This window comes from Molothrus aeneus, chromosome 2 (assembly GCF_037042795.1).
Source record: "Molothrus aeneus isolate 106 chromosome 2, BPBGC_Maene_1.0, whole genome shotgun sequence".
Lineage (NCBI taxonomy): Eukaryota > Metazoa > Chordata > Aves > Passeriformes > Icteridae > Molothrus > Molothrus aeneus.
The window spans coordinates 106,516,835-106,534,440 of NC_089647.1; the positions used below are offsets into that span (position 1 = coordinate 106,516,835).

At 36.1% G+C, this 17,606-nt stretch overlaps 1 protein-coding gene across 1 annotated transcript in view; it reads right to left on the bottom strand.

Moving 5' to 3' along the window:
- Positions 1-17,606, bottom strand: part of DMD (dystrophin) — a 1,043,102-nt gene that overhangs the window by 328,854 nt on the left and 696,642 nt on the right. The window contains exons 48-49 of the mRNA XM_066545460.1: positions 15,804-15,905; positions 10,455-10,563 (exon numbers count right to left, since the gene is read on the bottom strand). Coding sequence (XP_066401557.1) covers positions 10,455-10,563; positions 15,804-15,905 — 211 coding nt within the window. The remainder of the gene's footprint in view (positions 1-10,454; positions 10,564-15,803; positions 15,906-17,606) is intronic.

The following is a 17,606-nucleotide window of genomic DNA, read 5'->3' on the forward strand; positions in this document are numbered from 1 at the left end:
AAAGTAACGGAGCTGTGGCCATCACGGGCTGCACTAGGAGGATCATTGCCAACAGGTGGACACAGCTGATCCTTCCACTCTGCTTAGCACCTGGAAAACTGTATCCAGTTCTTGGATCCCTAGCACAAGACAGCCATAGAACTACTGAAGAGAGACCAGTGAATGGCCACAATGATGATTAAGGGACCAAGACCTCTCTTATATGAGGAAAAGCTTGAGAGAGCAGGAACTGTTCAGCCTAGAAAAGAGAAGACTCCCGGGGACCTCATGAACATGTATAAATATCTGAAGGGAGGGTGCACAAAAGGTGGAGCGAGGCTCTTTCCAGCAGTGCCCACCAGTGAAAAGAAAATGGGCACAACTGAAATACAGGAGGTTCCTTTGAGTGAGTCCTACAATGGGTTGAACCAGAGAGTTTGCAGTATCTCTACTCATGAAAATACTCAAAAGCCACAGAAACATCATCCTGGGTAGCCTCCTCTAGGTTATCCTGCCTGAGTAGGGGGTTGGACCAGATTATCTCCAGACATACCTCCCAATATCAGTCTTTCTCTGGTCCTGTACAGCTATGTTCCCAAATACTCTCTAAAAACCAAACTGGAAACAGTATAATAACTGAGAATTCTTTGGGAAGGAAGCAGCTAAGAAAGAAGATAATACATGGAAATAATCTTGGCACAGTATACATAAAGAATTCAATTGACTGCTCTACATGTGGTGGAAATAACTTAAAATCTGTAGCATTTGATTCTAATTAGACTATGACTCAACCAGGGACAAGTAATACAAGACCAACTGAAGATTGTAATATATATCTGTAAACAGAGGTAGCATTAATCTGCTTGGACCTATTGTTCCATTCAAACCTTTCTGAAAGATAAACTGCTCTAAAGTTCAGTCTCCTTTTAGTAATATAGCATTGTCATGGCATTCTCCAAGAACCTTTCCTTAGGCAAAGTTCAGCATGATTGATGGGGCCACTAAAAATTGAAAAGCAAAAGGCTATGGTATGAATGGATCCCTTTTAGTGAGTGTGAGAATTAAGCAGACAGAAACTAAAGAAAGGTAGCCCAAGATCCTTTCATACACTTTTTAAAAAAGCAGTATTATTTATACCACTACACAAGGCATTTGTCTTTTTCCGAAGGATAAGAGTCTTCTCCAGTGAGCAGTTGTTACAAAAGAGTTTCATGGAAATGAATGTTTTGTGCTACAGAAGTTGTGGTGCTGTAAAATCAAATTCTGTCACATACTTGCCTTATAAAGAACGTTGTGACAACATCTGTCACAAATGATGCAAGCACTTCTCAGTATTCCTTTTGTCAGTAAAAGTAACAAGTTCCTTGATTTAGTATGCAGCCTTCAATTGGATGACAATCTATATGACAACAACTTACATTTCCAGTGTACTGCTATTGGCATGTAACTGAATTTTCACAGCTAATTCTTTGATATAAGGAAAAAAAAAGCATACTGCCAGCAGCTCCAACTTTTACAGTCTCATAAAAATCACCTCTTCTAATTTTTGTAAGGTCTATTTATTGATTTAACAGGCATAAATTGCTATCTTATACAAGGGGAACTCTGAAAAAAGGGTGTAAAAAATTGTAAACAGATACAAAACAACAAGAAGCCAGCTGAATTCTAGGTACCTTGTAGGTAAAAAAATAAACGTCATAACAGATTTAAAGAAGCTGTGAAATAATCAGAGCACAGTTATTAGCTAATTAAACAGAATTACAGAATTCATGCAAAAATCTCCAAGTCTACCCTTATTCTTCAAGTGGAAAATTTTGCAGAATTAAAACCAGCTGTTCAAAGGCAACATCATCACTGTCACTTTGTTTTGACAAAGGAATTACTGAAATCACTACAAGCACCTTCTGTTCTTTCATCATAATTGTAAAAATATCTTATCAGGTACTACTTTGTGAAACCTTTGTCAAATTTTCTCATATTATGCTTACTTTTCAGGTCAAAATAACCTCTATTTTACTTTCAGCCTATGAAGAATTGTCTTCGGGAACTTAAGACTGCCCGCCAATCTACTGTTAAAAAAACATCAGTAATGCAAATCTCTTCTTGCCTATCTCCACCATGGCATCTCCCCTGCTGCTCCAAACTGATACAAAGACAGCAGTCTGATATTTCAGTGATAAACTTCATATGCATCAGACTAAAGAATTTTACAGCTGGAATAGAAGAGGTTTTCATTTGCCATCTTTTTCCTCCTTTTAGCCTTCTATGGTTCAAGGAGCAAGTCCTTCTGTCACTGTCTCATGTCCCCTGACTAGGGCAGAAACCATAGAAGCAATTATGAGCTTTGCTCCTCATTCCCTGTTGCCTCCACTCTGCTCACACTCCCTGGCTGGCTGTTTCTCTCTAGAGCAGACCTAACTCTGAGGCAGCCCCACTCAGGACAGAAATGTGAGGAAGGCTGTCAAAGATATGACCAGGATGTCCCTGAGCACTGCTCCCTTCACAAGGAAAAGATGGCTTGCTTTGCTCTTTTAAAGAGACCAGTCAACGAAGAGCAGACGGGTCAAGAGGATTGTGTGCTGTATGGCCAGTTCCTTTCTACTATTCTAGCAAATTAAATAGATTTTCACACAATGTAATTGTCAATAGGCCTAATTGCTATACAAAAAGAAACAGGACAGAGAGATTAGTGCTATTTGCAGGCTGATGCTATCTGGATAGTCAAATATCACAGTAATTTGGGTTATTGTAACAAAAAGGAGAGGGGGGGGAGAGAGAGAGAGAAAGTATGTTTAAACACTATTAAAAAAACCGATTTAATGACAGAAAGATAGAAACTTAGGCAGAAAAACTGATAAAGGGCATAAACTACCATTTTAATATGGATACCCTTTTGCTAGGAACTCTACTCCCTTTTTCCATATCTTCCAGAATAAACGAATCTAAATTTTTGATTCTATCTGTGTTTTAAAAAATGATAGTTGCCAGATATTTTGAAAATTACCAACACTAGATTCTGTTACCAAGATTATTGGAGTCATATAAAAAAGTCCAACCATAAATGCAACTTAGTTCTGTGCTCTCACTTGATCTAGGTTATCAATAATAGTCTGAAGAATTCTACAGTATGCTATAATGTACATTTCATGAGATTTAACCAAAATAAATCTGGGATATCCTGCTGCTACTAACTATTGATCAAGACATTAAATGAAAGAAAACAAGCTGCATACTTGCTCCTCAGAAGAAAATACCAGATTGTATTTTAAAAATTGAATAGGTAAATGTGGTCGTTTGAAAGACTAATGATAGCATTAATCTTATTTACATCATAAATCTTGACAGCTGTGCTTCAACAACTTGTTACAGAATAGAAAAAGTAGATCTTGATTCCATATTGTCTTTAATGACAGCAAAGCAACCAACTCCTGTCTTGACTTACTGATTTAGGTTTCATCATAGGTATGAGTACAATAAAAATTCTTTGTAACCCAGAGTGAGTTATATTTAATCAGCTGAGCCCTGAAAAAGCAAGAAGTTCACATTCCTTTTGTAAACTGCACTGTCACACTTGTTTATTGCAGATCTTTCAAAGGGGAATCTGCTACCAGATCCCTGAAACAGGACATTAAATATAAAGGTGTAACCTTTGGTTTTCTTCAAATTGGGCATTTGTGGCTTAAGTGTATTTTGCATATATTTTTCACCTGTCAGAAAAACCAGAAGCAAATCCTCAAATCAAGATATGTTATAAAGATCTAAATAGAAATTCTGAGAATAACAGAGATTTGTGTTTCTAAACTTGCTTATTATGTTTTTATTCATGCGGCTTAGAAGGCAGAGTGTCAGCTTTTTATATAGATGCTTTTCATTACTTCTCCCTGTTGGTGTTACAGCACATGCTGTGAATGACCTCCAGAGATTCCTGAAGCTATATGCAGAGAGAAAATTGAATCTGAAAGCTTTATTAGACAAGTTTGTCTTCAGCTTGTGTCTGATGTCAGCTGTATTGAAAAAGAGAACTGCTTGTGAAACTGGGTCCTGACCTTGAAAAATCTCCAATCAAGTGGTAACAGATTCAGTTTTGTGCCATATTGTTATTTGCTGTATGTGTCACATATGTGAGAAGTAAAAAAGCTTCCTAATGGAAATCAGATGGAATGATTAGACACTTATTTCCTGAATATAATGAGGAAAATAGATATATGGCAATTTACCCATAATAGGGTCATCTCAGGCTGGCATCTCTGAACCTCTTCATTACGTGAGTCTGTAAAGTAAAATTACTCAAACCCAAATCTACTAAAATTATTTATATAAACCATTATTCATTCCTTTATCCAAAAGAAAAGGTAAAGAGAGTAATCTGCTCCTTTACTAATCCACTTGTACAAGCATGAGCAACCTTTGTTAGGCCAGCTGAATAAAGGAGGAGTCTACAGTTTCTGGTCTCTAATGTTTTAGGAGCTCAAGGTGTTCTCTGTGATACTTTCCTATTGCATTTTTACATATTCAATTTCCCTCTTGCATTTTATTTTTGTAAAACTTTTCATAGTGTTAAACCAAATTATAGCTAATTTTAGAAGTAGATATTTCCTTTAGAGTCAACATGCACAAATATCAGAAACTATATGGTTCTAGACACCATGACCATTATTGGAAATAAGAGTGAGCTTTACTGGTGTCCTATAATCAAAGTGAACCAAAATGTTTCACAGGAACTACTTGTCCCAACAGTTGCATGCTGTGGATTTTTACCTGTTCAACTCTCTGGAGAATGGTTCTAGAAAATTGAGTTTTCTACCATATCCCTCATAAAAGCTTTTTGATAGCTGATAACAAACTTCCTTTAAATAGTGAAGACTACGTGCAACATAAGTTTAATATCAACATTTAATATCAACACAGGTGTCCATTAGTATTGAAAACATTGTAGATGCACCCCACAGATTGTTCAGTCTTACCCAAAGAATTATTTTGAGTATTCTTGGTCTCAACTATACTATGCCAGCTGCTATAAACAATATAGATACTCAAATATCTGATTTTACATTTGTTTTTAATTTGCCCTTTGAATACACATATTGCAATATTCTCAGGTGCACGAGGAGTTTTAAGACTAGCTTTTGGAAATTCTGAGAAACAGTGCTGAACTACAGCATATGTGCTCACTCAAACAGTGGGTATAATATATAAACAATGACTGCTTCAGAGCACATTAGCTCTGATATACAACAAGAAAGAAAGTGTATCTATTGTGCATTTTTTGCCCAAAGCTAGTTGTTGTCATTTTGTTCCTTACAGTTTTGTCATTGTCTCCTGATTATCTCTTAAATACAAATGGTTTGTGTGCTTTTAAAGAGGCAGTGGAATAGTACACAATCCAGCTCTGAAATTCCAGTCCATGGAAATGAATATATTTCAATGGTTATAGTTTCATAAACAAAGAATCCTTCATTCCCACTGAAAATATTAAACCAAATATCATGTCAGAGATTTGACAGGGCAGACTTCATAATGCAGGATACTGCCATGTCCATCTGTACATGCCCCTATCTTGGAAATAACCAATATGGAATAATAACCAATAACCAATATGGAATAATAAAAAACTCAACTATGCATTTTGAAAACAAATGAAAATTCCAGATGCATACAATACATGCACTAGCACTACAGAAGCACTTTCAGCTTCTGAGGTAAGTGGATTTTAGTCTTGAACCTTAAGTTATTTCATCAAGGTATGTATTTTCACGTACATGCTTTTTTAGTGCTAAGTTTCCTCAGAAACCTACAGACTCATGAATGGTATGTTTTAAGCAGCACCAGTAGTTGTTTCTTATGTTACATACTGCAAGCAGTGAGTATGAATTCCAGCTGCATTAAGCCACAGCAGTGCACACACAAAGTGATATTTTTCAAGAACTGTTGTATATGATCTTACAAGCCTGGAACAAAGCAGCATGCCTAGTCCAGGTGGGGACTTGCTTCACAGAGAAATAAAATCCAAACTATATTTCCCAAACAGAAGGAGAAATACTATACTCCTGCAAGTAAAATACCAGAGGAAAAGCAAATGAAATTCTGTTATCACTACTTTCCCCAGATTCATTGGGGAATATCACTGTATCACCAAATATCACTGTTTTAATTCAAACTTCAAGACTCAAGGTATTATAGACTGGAGGTGACTGACTGCTGTGAATATTTTTCCTGTACCCAGTTGAATATGTGGGCTAATAAGTCATGAGTTCTCTCCACCACCACTGCTGCTGGTGAACTTATTGCAGCTCACAGCCTTCACATTACAGCTCGAGTCTAGTGGACTCAGCGTGATCCCTCTCTCCTCTCCCATTCTCCCTCACCCATTCTAAATCCTGAAAAGCTTTCTTCCCCTGTACAGGAAAGCCCAGTATTTGTCTCTGTGTCTGCATTATCTGACTCCTACTCCTAAAGCAAGTTATACTGAAAGCACAGAAGAGTATTGATTATAGGCATTTAAAGAAAGATACCTCTGATGGCAAGTGCTGATGGTTATCTCTGATGATGCAGAATTAGCTTTCCTCTAATTACTTGTAGAAAGTGTACAACACCTACCAATGCATAAAAAGCCTTTCTGTCAAATGCAACTCTGCTAAAATCTGTTAAACACAACCAATCATTTTTTATCTTTATTTTTTTCAGACCTCCTACTAATGATGCTCCAAAATAAGACTGATAACTTTTAAAGTTTAAAGGGACAAATTCTACCTAATTTCAGAAGAAATTTCACCATTGTAGTTGATTATAATTGTCACTCTTTTATTCATTTCAGTCACGCGTTGTTCTGTTTCACTTGATAAGGCATTTCATACAAAAAAAAGAGACAAGAAATGGACAAAAACTTCTGTGAGCAGTCAAGAGAAAAAAAGAAATTGCTTGTACACAGAAAACTTTTCACTGAATAAGTTAAACTGCAAGAGTATTAAGACAATGTATCACTCACAGTTTTATTAGATGAATATGTAAAATGCAAAATTAGTTGACAGAGTATTTTCAGGTGGATTCATTTGTAGTTAAAATTTCACTAACTTCAAGTACAGCATAACTGAAAATAAATACACATCAATTTAAAGAAATTGTGTTTTCAAGGTAGCTCTAAATAAAAGTGGCCAAAATTTTCCCCTAGCATCTTACTAGAACAAAAACAAAATATGGAAAATCTATTCCTCCAGGACAAGTCAGGAGTTCCTCCCACCCCACAATGCATTCAGAGGGGTTTACAAGGCAGTGTGTCCCTTCACCTAGCTTAGTAAGTAAATACAGTGATAGCACTTCAGTACAAAAGAAGAAAAAGAAACCATATGAATGCTAATGATGCTATTAAAAACTCTCCCTCCCAGAAAAGCATATTCCAGAACTGCTTTCCTCTCTGTTTAAAATGTTTTCAAACTGCTGGCTAAGCAATGCATCAAGGTACTTGGATAGAGACATTCACACCATTTCACATTATCCTGTCAAGTACAGATAGCAAGTGTGATTTTCTTCCTGATTCATCTTATCTTGGAAGTCAATCTTCGCTAAGGTTTAAGGCATACCCTTCAGCTAAGTACATTTTTGAGCTGGAGAAGTAATTCTTGTTCCTTATGCCTGAGGGCACACTGGACTGCTGGAATATGAAGAACTATTTTTTAATGCTTCTTCTGCTGAAGAAACTGTAATATGCAGATCTAGATACAATTATAACCAGGGTGCTTTACCTCTGTAACAGCCACCAGATGGAATTTATTAAGATTCTCTGTCTGAGATCCTGTAACCAGACCAGACCAAATGATACCTGACAGGGCACTAGAGATGAGCCTGTTACATCTTCATTCCCTGGTCTCAAATACACATGTCAACATTACTCAGTCCTGATGTCCCTAAAAGTCCCTGTAGGATCAGGAAGTGAATAATTGTCAAGAAGAGATACTGACCTTGCTTCACAAAACTCTTCCAAAACAATTTGGTGTATCTTTCTTTACAAATGACCTTTAATGAGATTGTTTAGCTGCTGGGAGGCTTGGTTAAAGCTTGCCCTCCTATAAGCAGTTTGAGTCCCTATGGTTCAAAAGAGTCAGCAACACAGAGTAAATAAGGCCATAAAAATATCTATAATATGAGTGGTTAAAATAACTGCAGAACTTATACCCCAGAATTACAAGACCCATGACATTCCATTTCTTCCATCGTCTCCTCCCATTCTTTTAAATGAATTACAAAAATACCTTAGTAGCAGATATTTTTCCTATCTTTGTAGAAAACTGGTCTCTTTTCCTGGAGAAGAAAAGGCTCGGGGGGATCATATCCATGTGTTTGGGTATCTGCTTGGAGGAGTAAAGACAGATCCAGACTGTCTTTAATGAAGCCCAGAGACAGGATGAGAAGCACCATGCAAAAATTGAAATACTAGAAATTCTACTTGAATAGAACAAGAAACGTTTTTTACTGTCAGAGTTGCTCAACACTGGAAAAAGTTGCCCAGAGAGGTTGTAGAGTCTCTATCCTTGAAGATATTAAAAACCTGACTGGACATGACCCTGAGCAACCTGCACTAATTGGCTGTGCTTTGAGCAAAAGGAAAAGATGTCTCCCTGGGTCCCTTTTGAACTCTACAGTTCTATGTCAATACACCTATAATGAGGTGATCGCAGTAAACTGACTCAAATAAAGAAAAATTATGAATTAGTGTTATAAGCGCAGGTTCAAATTTTAAGTTCTCATTACAACAGAAGGGAAATCAATCTTACTTCCTGCTTAATCCTTTATAGAACACTAGTGCTTTCATTTTCTGCATCTACAATTCCATCGGCTGAGTCTCAGAAACGTTAGCAGTCAGAGACTATATCTTGCATTAAGGTGAGTAATTTTGCAATTCTTCAGCTAGAGATGAGGTAATATAAAAATATATCACATTACTACTCTCTGTTCACACTCTTGTTCCATTATTATAATTTCTTTTGTAACAGCAAACTCACAACTTGCCAACACTCTTTACTTCTGGAACCTGCTCACACCGAAAACTGATACAGCAAGTTTAGCACAGCAAAAAATGATTACACATCTCCTTCATTCCCCCATACATGAATTCCTATAGAATGCCTTGGAACAAAATCATGCAAAGCAAGAATGCTGTTGTACTACTCATTTAAAAATATAGTAGTGGTCGTTGGCTCTTTTTAGAAAGCTTAAATAATTGCCACTGGAAACACAGCAGTTCTAAGGGACTAAACCCAAATAATAATCTCCTTTTCAGTAAGATTCAACATATCACAAGCAAGACAAATCCTTTCCTTGAACTCATAGATGCTATTTGGGCAGGAGCTGGACTGTCTTCTGGTACTGAAATTTCTGGATCCTCTCTCTATGGAGCAATTATGCACTTCTCTGAAAAAAGGGTTTTCTTTGCTACCTTCTTGTTAGATTCTCCAGTTTAAGCTTTTATTGTATGTTACGCCCTAGAACATGTTAAAAACAAGAGGGACCAGCAACCCACATGTAATCCAATCCCAAATGATTACTGCAGCTGTGTCACAGCCTGAGTTACAGACAATCTGACAGAGATTGGGGGGACAGATTTCTTTCTGCTCCTCCCACATATGCTGAGGGGCTTTCTAAATGGTATAGGTAACATTCTTCATTCAAGCAACTGAAGTGGTTCAATATCAAGTGAAGAATCTTAGAGACTTTAGAAACTCAGATTGAGCACAGTGCTTCCATTAAGCATTTCTTTTTCACCCATGCTTAATCACTTCATTTTAAAGGAAAGCACTGGAAATGAAATCCATTTATCAAGGAAAAAAATGAAGTTTATAATCCTTGTAAGGAACAAGAAGACACAGAGATATGAGAATAATCCAGTATAAATATTGTCAAAATAATTTAAATGAAACAGAGATCAGATGTCTAGTTGTGTATTCATGAATGCAAGACACGAAAAAACATAAATCACTGACTTAGTGTTTAGCTGCAGAATTCTTTCTACCATGTTGTCATATGACTTTCTCTGTTAATAGACAAGCTTTGTTTTGAAACAGTCTGACTTTATTGCCCCATCAGTAGTAATAATTTCAGAATTTCATTCTGTGACCAATCTACAGGCACTTGACCTATAACATTATTATCTTTTAATTTAAACAATTTGTCTCCCTTTGTAGTATTTCCTCCATTAGCATATGCAAGAAGTCAAAACCTCACCTCTTCATGGAATGAAAGAAAAATTACTTTGAAATAGTAATAATTTGAAAAGCATTCTGCAACCTTTTCATCAAATGATAATCTAATTTGTCTTCTGGGATACATTGCATAAAATAGAAAGGCAATGATAAAAAACCAACTTGAATGCCATAGTAGCACTTTTAATGATGCTGAATTAATTTAGACAGTCTCCAACCATTTTAATTTTAACTGTATGATTTGTAATCATTTTTAAAAAATACATATAATGAAGTACTTACAGACACCTGAAGATAGATGGCCAAAGGCTGCTAATGCTGGCTTTTCCTTTAGTTGTTGAATTAAGTGTTGTATTGCCTTCCAGTCAGCATTCAAGTCTTCTAATTTTTTCTAGAATAGAAGATAACAAAATATTAAATTTATAATACATACATTAATGTATCACAGAACCACTTGGGTTGGAAAGGACCTTAAAGATTGTCTAGTTCCAACTCCCCTCCCACCATGGGAAGGGATGCCACCCAATAGATCAGCTTCCTTAGGGGCCCATCCAACAGGGATTTGTAATGTAAACAAATGCAAATGAAATTTAAATAAGCACAAGATAAAATAGGTGTTTTTTTCTTTTTTCATCTGGTCACCTGAATTAAAAAAAAACATGAAACAGAAAGGTACAACAATGAATTTTCACAAATGGGGGAGAGGGACAAATAAAATCCTTTCCAGCTGTGCTACAAAAGAGTTTCCTGGTGTCAGGGCCCTAAAAGCATCTTTTCTCCTCAAAGGTTGGCTGCAGAAGCTCAGAGCCAATTTAGAACCAGCACAGGTGCCTGACCCTGACCACAGTGATTTGCTGGACCAACCTCAGCCCACTCCCTTGGCCCTGCCCAGCCACCCAGGGTTGTGTTTGGTTGTCCTCACTATACCTGGTCCTGACCCTTCCAGGGACAGCCCCCCAGCCTGAGAAGCTTGGCTTTTGAGCACTGTGAACATGAAATTTAATTTTTAAAATTAAAACCATTTGGTTGTCCTCACTATTCCTGGTCCTGACCCTTCCAGGGACAGCCCCCCAGCCTGAGAAGCTTGGCTTTTGAGCACTGTGAACATGAAATTTAATTTTTAAAATTAAAACCAAAAGGTGAGTTAAGTATTTTAAAAAGCTTTTCAATAAAACCTCTGCAACTTCTAACATCAAATGCAGAATTTATTCTTCTTCACATTAAATTAAAAGACAAAAGTCTTTGGAGTCTTCAGGGTACCGTAACCTTCAGTGTGTGAGTACACAGTCCTGTGCAGTAAACAAAACCTGCAGGAAAGTCTGGAGTGTGAATAACATCAGTCCTCAGATAACCCTGAGAGGCACTTAGATTTGAATATGTTGTTTCTACCTCTCTTTTTTTCTTGCTTTAATTACTGTAAAGAATGATGAAGCTTTGCTAATTCGATGCTGACATGTCTAAACTCTTAAATGAAGACAGCATTTCTCTTTAAGCTGCTCTATGATTCTCTGCTACAAAAAGATGTACAGAGTACTGATGCAGCTCAGGAATGCTTTTAGCATTCTATGGCTTCCATCCACAATTAGATATATAGACAAAATCACAATCCAGCCATGATAGAAACAGGATGCCTATTAAGAAAGGTACTTTAATTACCTAGAGTCTAAGCTGACAGAGGTCAATAGGGGAGGGATGGAGAACAATGCTCATTAAATTGAAGTATGTGTGTACCCACACACACTCACACACAGACTCTGAGGCAGTGGGGAAGGTTTAGATATCAGGAATATATTTTTCACCTAAAGAGTGCTTGGGTACTAGACTCTCCAAGGAAATGGTCACAGCTGCAAGCCAGTCTGAGTTCAAGAAATGTTTGGACAACAGTCTCAGGCACATAGAGGATTCTGGAGCTGTCCCATGCAGGGCCAGGAGTTGGGCTCTATTCCATCATTCCAATATTGATCCTTGTCATGAGCAGCTACTTAATGATTCTTACATATATGAGCCTGAGATTTCTTGCCAGCAACCAAATAAAAACCATGCCCACCAGACATGTTAGAGTGGTTGTCCAGGGCAACAGCTACACCACTAATAAGAGAGCAGCCAGTTCTAAACCCTTCTATCAAAATTACAGTTTGATCTTGCATCTGGCATAAATTAACGTGCATGCATTAAAATGTTAACTTCTTTGAGCACAACAATTTTGCTGTAATTGCAACTCTAGAGCTCTGATGACAAGAATGAACATCCAAATATGTTGCACTTAGCACAAAATTTATAGATTTTCTTTAAATGTCAGCACTGGTGCAATTTAAGCGATGTTAACACCCTTATGTGGACTAATCTTACTGACAGCACTAAAATTGGATATGAATATTTAGAGAGAGAAATGTAGTCTTTTAAATGCAAGACTGAGAACAATGAAAATAAATTCCTCACTATTTCTCACCCACCAGAGGAAAAGACAAATTGAGTGCTGTGGCAAGGGAACCACAGCTCTTCCACTGGCACAGAAATCCTTTCCTGAATAAACTGTTCTGATTAAGTGCTGTTAATCATGAGATTGGGGCTTACATCCTTTCTATTGCCACTGACACCAGCAGTAACCTCTCTCTCCCTCACCTTCAAAAGCTTTACAGAAATGCATTTCAAAAGCATGAAATCCATTTTATAAAAGTGAATAGGTCTGATTATTAAAGTGCTAGTGCTTAAAGGATCACACATCTCAGCCCATTCTTGAGTCTTGAATCAGCATATACAAGGATTTCATTTGCCAACAAAAATGTTTTTACAGACTTGTGTTGCAAAATTCTATTTTAGTATGCTTAGTGAAGGTATGAAAATATACTTATTTCAGTGACATAACTATGAGATAAGATTATGTACGTGTCAATATAAATCCATGGGATTTAATTTACATTCAAAATACTATAATGAGAACATATTATAAAGGTTGCAAAGATAAGCAGCTAAGCATTAGGAAATGCCAGAATAATTTTAACTATGAACATTATTTCAGATAAAATGCACATAAATTGCAGGGATATCTCTAATTTTCTGGCACATAACGCTTTTGAGCACAGGAAAGGCTGTGGTAAGAATAAGTCAATAGGACCTCTACTTCATTTATTGAAAAGAATGGGAAGATTTGTGGTGAATTAAGGAAATAATGGAGGGAAAAAAGCAAAGCTACCCCAGAGAACGAAATAATCTACAAATTTGTCAAGCAATGCTAGACAAGTAATTAATGCTTTTAAAGAGGGCATGTAATTTTATCTGTTTTTTTTCTGTCCCACACACTAAATAAGAACTATGGGTCTAAGTATTGAATTGCTGCTTTCACTATAAGTGATGTTCATATCCTGAACTGAATTAAGCCGGGTTCAGTCTAAACTAAAGGTACCAGAGCAGCTGTAATTAAACAATTTTCTAAAATTTTGAGTTCTTAGCTTTGAGGACTTACTAATATCTTTCCAACACCATCTTAATGTGAGTAAAAATTATTTTTGCTTCCACAAAATACCTTTCATGCAGAAAACTATTTTGATGGTAATAAAAAAGTTTGTGTTGAAAGATAGAAATAGCAGATTTTGCTGAAAGTAATTCAGGAAGAATGATGATTTATGGAAACCTATCTACAGCATCAAGAAAGCAATTCAACAGTCCTGACAGCATATAACCACTGAACCAGAAATTAACCTCACAGGTTGCACAATTAAACAAACTACAGAATGTAAAGAAACAAGTAAAATGCAATCAAACAGGGACTAAAAATTAAATATGCCTCTTTTAATATCATTGTCAAAACTATACCGTAAGGTACATTATAATCTTTAAAGAGTCATCTTTTTCCAGTAAATTTGGTAAATATTGGAGAATATCAGTCTTTGATGTGAACACTGAAAATACATAGACAGAGTACACTTCTGTGACAGAATTTTGGGATAAACAGAAAATTTCAACATAATTTATACTTCTGTCATTCTTACATAAAACACGTACTAGCTCTTCCTCTTGAAAATACCAGCATTCATTCTGCAATTCTTTATATGCAATTTAAAAAATCTAGAAAGCCAAAATCTCTATCTTTCTGTTGTTTTGAGTGCTCTGCTTGTTAAAATGTGGAAAAAGATCCCCAAAGACTGCAGCTGAAGTCACACAAAATTATTAAATGCAGTAATTGGGGAATGACTCTTGTTCCATCATCCATTCAGTGTGTAGGTGACATTTCAGTTCCCAACAAAAATAAGGGTTTGTTAGCCAAGGAAAACACCCAACAGAGTCTTGCTTCAGCCCACTCAAGTCACCTTGAGTTTACCTCTTCTAGCATTTACCATGTTTAGGAGAACTGATCATTAAAAATGCACATATACCAAAGGGAATATTAACTCTTAAGCATTTCTGTTCAGGAAAGAAGATGAGAAACCAAGTCATTCTTAAATGTGTCGTAATTTCAGAACTGGGTATCAGTTCATTCAGATGTTCCTGTGAATGGAGATCTGCTGGTTACCTATTGACAAATAATTCAGAGGAAATTTTGTAAAAGTAGGAAAATAATACTCCAACTATAGTGACTAGGTAGAGACAGAAAAACAAGAAATTCACTGTGGAGATCCCCTACTAACATCTTATCTTTGTGAAGAAACCCTTTTTCTGCCAATTGTGGTTTTGGAGTGCTGTACATTTTGAAAAGCTCTAAATACAAAGTTTATTATCTCAGCCCAGTCAGAAGCAATTGTAATAGATAGTGTAATCAATAAGTCACTATTACTCTTTCTGGGAATTCTTAATCATTATGTTTACAGATACTTAATTAGCAATTATAACACTAGAAACCAGAGCAAGCTCTGGCTGTATGGTATTGATCTCACTAGCTGTTCCCTTCTTGAAAAGCAGCTGAACCAGACAAGGGAGGATGCTTGCTGATGACTTCAAGATTCTACAGGATAGAAAATGGCACTCTAGTCTCAATGAAGGTCCTCATAGTCTTTAGGAAAAGCATATAAAATATCCCTTTATAACTGATTTGTAAGCTTAAGAAAAGGATTCTACAGTGCATTTTTTTAAAAGAGAAGTGCTGGGAGGCATTGCCTTCCAAACAATGTGTCCTCTTCTCCAAAACAGAATCAAGTCAGTAATTCTAGATAAAATTTGGCAGAGAAATTGAGAGGGAAAGTTCTATGTTGCCATGTGTTCCTTCCTTCAAAATGAAAAAATAAAGCAAATTATTCTGTTTATAACTTAACTCTCACCTTTTCTAGAAAATTTGCAATTTTTTTTAATTTGAAAAATTTCTAAAAGTGAAATTTAAAATAAAGGAGTTTAAAAATAAGCTACATGTTGCCATTAATTACACAACAAAAATTACATTTGCTTTCAGTGTGAATTATTCTTGAATGAGTAAAACAACCTTAATGTCATAAACAATATTCCCATCATAATATGCATAAGATTTTTAGCTGGGAGTATTACATTTTCCCTTTTCTATTCTATGCCATCACAGAATAGAACAAATGCCATTTGCCAGGTTCTTTCATTGATTTTAAACAGAGCACATCAAGGACAAGTGTACAACCGGGGAAGCATAACCTATTACACAGCAATGGATATTGCTAAAGGTTGCTTCATTACCTTTACTGGATGAGTAGCTGGTTTTTCCTTGTATAAATGACACCCTTTAGACAAAACCTCTTCCACATTCGGCTGTTTAGCCTGCACTGCTGCTTCAGTTTCCTGAAAAATAAAAAAAAACCAGTCAGTCTAGATTAGCCATGGCATAAGCATTAAGACTGAATAGTCCCAAAACTCCATGGGAAGTGTAAAACACCAGTAGACAAGTTTCTGTTCAGAGTTGGTGTGGGGGTAAACACAAGGATAGTGGCAGCTGGGGACAAAGAGGATCACCAGAAAAATCAAAAGCAAAGAGGGACAGAAAAAGCAATGTTACCAAAATAAACAGTGGTCAGTCACTTCATCTTCAAGGTCTATATAAAATGAATAAAAAGCAAGCACAAATTCATACTAAGAAAGACAGGCATGAGAAATCTCATTTAAGAGGCTCTGTTATTTTGTTTGTTTTACACTACCAGCTGATGAAAAGTGCACTGGTTAATATTTCTTCATACAGTATGTGGCATTAAAACTGTCTAATGAGATGTGACAATGATACTGAGTTTGGAAAGATGAAAAATTTTAAAAGAAGACTGCAATTGCCAGTACTAAACTTCTACTTTGGTAGTAAAAGGACTTACAGAAACTAACTAAAAAGGAATGCACAGTAGTAGTGACAGTTCCTAAAGGTTCAGGGAGGCACCTACCATTAGCAACAGCACATTACTGAATTAAAACCAGCATATTCTCTAGCAATTTCTTTTTTAATCTGGAAAGGGGTAATTCATGTGCTAACATAAGGAAATTCCAAATAATGTCTCTCAGCACACAGCAGCTTCATTTTGTCAAGCACTGACCAAATAAATAATGGGCAAAACTCTACAATTAAGACAAAAACCCAAACCAACCAACCAACCAAAACAAAAATCCAAACCTACTGAAAATTGTAAAAGAAAAGATAAACTACATCTGGAGTTCCAAGATTCATGCTTTATTTCATTTTTTCTCTAGTAATATAAGTGAAACAATAGCTGAGTTATCAAAATGAATTGGTTGGGGTCTTTTTGTTTTCCTCTCTTCACCCACCTACAATATAGGTTGATTACTTTGTTGTAATCATTGCTGACTACCCACTGAATCACCAAGTTAATTTTCTGTCCACATTCTCAGTTATCATAAACACAACAGTAGACAAGATTGTGTGCCATGTATGCCACTATCTGAGGTAACACATTGTTTTATTGGTGAAAATCTGCTGTTCTTTTTACTGCAATAAACCTGCTGAAATCCATGCAATTTTAAGTCCCAAAAAGGGGCCATTTTGCTCCTATGTTTAAACTCAACATATAAAGTATGTCTACACCGCTCCCTAAAACTTTACTTGCAAAACTTTATGGACAACATTAAAAATAAAGGCTTAGTAAATTCAATGTCGTCTTTAATTTTTCTTTTCAAATACTATTGGTCAACAACAAATGAATCAAACCTTGCAATGATATTTGAACGCAATGATTTCTTGCAATGATATTTGAAGCATGTTTCAATTTCATTTTTTCTTATTACACGTTTCAATGTTAATGAAATATAACTGTAAGGATTCATAGAGAATGAGGACTAAAAAGCAATGCATTGCAAAATTGGGATATTGAGGTGGGTGAGAGTTTATTAACCTTTTGATAAAACCCTCATTAAAGTCTTATTTTCTTTCCATTTCAATACTATGTTAACTTTTTACTTCCCTACTCAGCACATAAAGAAAAAAAAATCAAGGAGTGTTAATGAAGGGATAATTTTCTCCCTATCTTAATGAAAGCTAGGCATTTT